This window comes from Eublepharis macularius, chromosome 5, assembly GCF_028583425.1.
Source record: "Eublepharis macularius isolate TG4126 chromosome 5, MPM_Emac_v1.0, whole genome shotgun sequence".
Taxonomy (NCBI): domain Eukaryota; kingdom Metazoa; phylum Chordata; class Lepidosauria; order Squamata; family Eublepharidae; genus Eublepharis; species Eublepharis macularius.
The window spans coordinates 5,040,753-5,045,636 of NC_072794.1; the positions used below are offsets into that span (position 1 = coordinate 5,040,753).

General features: G+C 47.7%; 1 protein-coding gene across 3 annotated transcripts in view; it reads left to right on the forward strand.

Annotated features, from left to right (window-relative positions):
• The window catches only part of TPM4 (tropomyosin 4), a 258,690-nt gene that overhangs the window by 12,242 nt on the left and 241,564 nt on the right, over positions 1–4,884 (forward strand). For 2 of the 3 annotated variants that reach the window (XM_054979399.1, XM_054979402.1), the window contains one exon: positions 719–1,567. The exons of the other annotated variant lie outside the window; for it this stretch is intronic. In XM_054979399.1, the coding sequence (XP_054835374.1) occupies positions 719–801 (83 nt within the window). In that variant the 3' untranslated portion in view covers positions 802–1,567. Of the gene's footprint in view, positions 1–718; positions 1,568–4,884 lie in introns of those variants that run through there. 3 annotated transcript variants of the gene reach the window in all.

Genomic DNA, 4,884 nt, shown 5'->3' on the forward strand with positions numbered 1-4,884 from the left:
GAGTAGGAAAAGGCCTCCTTTCTTGCCTGTACACTACAAGATGTTAGCAAAAATTCTTCACTTGAAGGTAAAGGTCTATAGTAGTATAGAACAGGTGGGTCTATAGTAGAAGAGCAAGATTCGAGGCCAGTAGCACCTGAGAGAACATGTTTGTCTCTAGGGTGCTACTGGACCCAAATCTGTTTCTTCTTCACCTGGGGAGCTTTCACTTGACAGATGCGAGGATTCTTGCCGTTGATGCCTTTTTCTTTTTATCTTCACTGTTGATGCCACTAAGCGAGACCACTTCCAAATACTCAACAGGCGGGACCTCCCAGTTCTTCTGAGTGCATTCATTGCACAGACATAATTTTGTCTCCCACTTGTTTCCTATAATCAGATTCCAGCATGTGTTCCTTTCCCACTGATTGCAAATCCAAAGATCTCAAAATCCCACAAAGCAAATAAGGAACCACATAAATGCCCCTTTTGCACCCCCCCCAAACCAGACCTTTGGGCACAAATTAAATGTGGCATCCCCTTCCTTCTTTGGAAGAAATGCTTTTGCAGAGGGGGGGTTGCACATCAGGTATAAGGAGAACAGTTTGTGAAAATGTGGAGAGTGGGGTGGTAGTTTTAAGTGGCTGGAACTGGGATGAGGAATGTATGGGTCATAAGTGGATACTGTTGTTCTTAAACAGGCTTTTCTTAAGCAATTTCTCTCATTAATTTTCATTAGAAAAAGTTACCCAAGCAAAAGAAGAGAACTTCAGCTTGCACCGAACACTGGATCAAACCTTGAATGAGCTTGGCAGCATATAAATCAGTTGGAAAATGTAATGACTTCTGATCACTCTAAAAGCCATGCTTGGAATGATAGCTTCCTCTTTGATCCTGCCTAACTCTTTAAATCATGCAAACTGCGAATAAGGGACCAAATATATCTATCTTGTTTTGGGGCTCTGGGCATGGATCTAATTATGTTTCTTCCTGTCATGTCATATACTACAGCATGTTTTAAAAATCAGAAAGTTGAGCATATTCTGTATGTGGCGGGGGTGGGGGTGGGGCTTGTGATATTTTGGGCAGCATTCTGTACAGAACACAAGAATATTTGAAGCTTTGTGGGATGAGGATTCACACAGTGTGATGTTCAGAATTGCTTGCCTATTCCTCGTCCTCCACAGAAACAACTGGTGAAGGGGTGTATTTACTTTCTTGCCTGCCTTGTTTTAAAAAGTTTATTTTGGGGGAGGAGGGACATAAAACTAGTTTACTTTGTGTTTTATGATGCCTTCTAAGGCTGCATTTATTCTGTGGCTTCCTGGTTTACAGGAATGTGCCAGCATGCATCCTTGGGTTATGTCCTGAAAGATTTGACAAATGAACCAGATCATCAGCCTTTTCCAGTTGGCCAATTTCTTTCAAATGTATTGTAGTCTGACAGGAAATAGCTTTTTTATTGACCTGTATTTATTAAACCGTTTCTAGGTAGTGGGGAATGAAGTTGAGCCATTGCGAATGCATTTAGTTCCCTGATTGTAGCTTCTTTGCTTTTGGTCTAATAAACTTTTTTGTAGACATTCTACTCCACGGTGTGGGATATACCTAATTAAATGGTTTTGATACTAAAAATGCAACTCAGGCAGAATGAGGTAGATACGCATGCACTGCTGCAGGGGAAGAAAAGAAGTTGGATGAACAGTTCAATAAGGGGTTGCACACCACTCTAGCCAGTTTGGTGTAGTGGTTAAGAGTGTGGGACTCTAATCTGGAGAGCCGGGTCTGATTCCCCACTCCTCCACTTGAAGCCAGCTGGGTGACCTTGGGCTAGTCACGGCTCTCTGGAGCTCTCTCAGCCCCACCCACCTCACAGGGTGTTTTGTTGTGGGGATAATAATGACATACTTTGTAAACCGCTCTGAGTGGGTGTTAAGTCATCCTGAAGGGCGGTATATAAATCGAATGTTATAATAATAATAATTATTAGATGTGCCAAATACCCAAGTCTAGGAGTTCACATTCGCCTCAGAAACAACCCAGACATCATAATTAAGGAAGCTGACAAGGGGGAGCAGATCTCATCATGGAGAAATCCGACTACATTCAGGAGATCGAAAGACAACTCTCTAATACTACTTTCTATAAATGACTATCCTCAGACTCCACTCAGGAGTATCAAAAAGAACTAAATAAGATTCTAAAGGAATTGCCCACACCCATACAAGAACAAATCTACACGGACACACTACAGGAACCTCAACTAGGCACTTTCTATTTTCTGCCCCAAATACACAAACCTGGCAACCTAGGATGTCCTGTTGCCTCTGGCATATGCACCATGACTGTAGGGGTGTCCGGATGTGTGGACTCCATTCTCAGACTTTATGCCATCAATGCTCCCAGTTACGTGTGTAACACCACAGATTTTCTGAGAAAAAAAATCTATTGACAGTCTTCCAGACCACACTGTTTTGGCCACCATGGCTGTTGAATCTCTATGCACCAACATCCCCCACAAAGATGGAATACAAGCCATTAGGAACAGCATCTCTGACAACACCACAGCTGACCTTGCTACCAAGCTCTGCCAGTTTGTCCTCACCCACAACTACTTCAGATTTGGTGGAGATTTATTTTTTTCAGATTAATGGCACAGCCACGGGCACCTGCATGACACCACAAAACACTAACTGGGAGCAGCCTCCTGTACCCAAGATTCATGGGTGACATTTTAATCATCTGGATTATGTCATTATGTCATTTAATCATAAGTCATGGGAGAAGGTAGCAGCTCGAAGGATGGGACAGAGTAGTGAGAGTTTAATACAGTGACTGTGTTGCCTGGTATCTGTTGGGCAAAGTAAATTTCCCTACACTGGATGCTAGACTCTAAAACTTTGCCCAAGTTTTCCTTGGGCAAAGCTCTATTTGCAAGGCAGCAGATCCCTGCGCAGTCACAGGTGGCAGGTCTGGTCTAGAACTGAGCTGGCTGGTGCGCTGCTTATAAATAGTGACCTAAGCTGCTGATGGAAGAGGGAGAATGACTCTGTGGAGTGACTCCCAGTCCAAATGCAACCCTTGCTGGTAGTGCTGGGACTCATTCTATGCATGTGGAACCACAGACAGAAAAGGACTGAAGTCTTTTCTGTTTTACTGGCAATCCTACACAATACTGGTGATGGTGATAGGGGGGCTGTTCTTGCCACTACAGTACTGAAAAGCATGGCGCTGGAAGGAATCATAGGGTTGGAAGTTACCTCCAGGGTCATCTAGTCCAACCCCCTGCAGAATGCAGGAAATTCACAACTACCTCCCACACCCCCAGTGACCCCTGCTCCATGCCTAGAAGATGGCAAAACACCATCAGGATTTCTAGCCAAACTGGCCTGGAGGAAATTGCTTCCTGACCCCAAAGTGGTGATCGGCATTACCCAGGGCATGCAAGAAAGGGCCATGAGAACTAAGCACTGATGTAACCCTTTCTGCCCTCCCTCTCATGATCTGCCTAGGTTCACATAATCAGCATTGCTGTCAGATGGCCATCTAGCCTCTGCTTAAAAACCTCCAAAGGAGAGCTCACCACCTCCCAAGGAAGCCTGTTCCACTGACGGACCGTTCTGTCAGGAAGTTCTTCCTAACGTGTAGCTGAAAACTCTTTTGATTTAATTTCAGCCCGTTGATTCTGGTCCAGTCTTCTGGGGCAACAGAAAACACAGCCAGTGGTAAGACCCCTACCACTGCATAATGCAGGACATTCACAGCCTCCCAACTCCACCAGTGACCCATTTTCTGGCTTGTCCAGATCAACCTGAATCCTCATTCTATCTTCTATTGTATTGGGCTACTCTCCCAATTTAGTATTGCTCGCAAGTTTAAAGTGCATTCCTTCTGTTTCTTCAATAAAGATGCCGAACAATACAGGGCCCAGGAGGACACATTCCTGGGCCGCTCTGCTTGTCACTCTTCTCCAGGATGGTCAGGAACCATTTGCAAGCTCCCTCTGGGTACCATCTCACGTGGTCTGTTTCCAGTTTGCTGGGGATGGGCGGCTACCACCAAGCACAGCTGCACTCCACAACCTGGACTCCGCCACTGTGGAGAGGAAAAATCAAAAATAACTATGGCAGTAGATCCAGAGGAGTTAGCTGTGTTAGGCTGTAGTTACAAAATAGTAAGCGTCCAGTAGCACCTTTAAGACTAGCCATCTTTACTGTAGCATAAGCTTTCGAGATGCATTGGACGAAGAGAGCTGTGGTTCTCGAAAGCTTATGCTACAACGAAGTTGGTTAGTCTTAAAGGTGCTACAGGACTCGTTACAAAAATAACTATGGGAGCCTGTCTCGGGGAACCCCTTGCAGCGCCCGCCCGCAGCTCCGAGTCGCTCGCCTGGAAGGCCCGCCTTTACCTCCCAAGAGCTTCCATCGACTCCGGCCAGTCGCATCACCTCCCGCTCCCGGCCAGGGCGGCTTCTAAGGGCCAGGGCCTTCCCACTCTCTCTGACAGAAGCGCAGGCTGCCTGCGGCCTCGGCGCCTTCTCCTCAGAGCAAGTCCGCGGAGTTCGAGCTATGCGCGTCCCCCAAGAAGAACGTGCTGGGCGCTCCGAACAGCGGCCGCCCAGCGACTGCTGTTCTCCGCCACCCACTCCTCGGGATCCAGCCCCAGGGCGAGCCCCGCCGCCCCGCCTCCTTACCTGTCCGCCCCGGCCAATCGCAAGGCTCTGCGCCGCGTTACCTGGCGGCGATCAACCAATGGGATTTTCAGGTCCAGCACTTCCCGCTTGGCAGCAGAGGCGGGAGAGGGCGCGGCCGCCAGGCGGAATGGGCCAATCGGAGCCCGGCGGCGCGACGACGGACAGCTCCACGGGCCCGCGGGCTGTCGCGCTGTGGGATGGGCGGGGCCGCC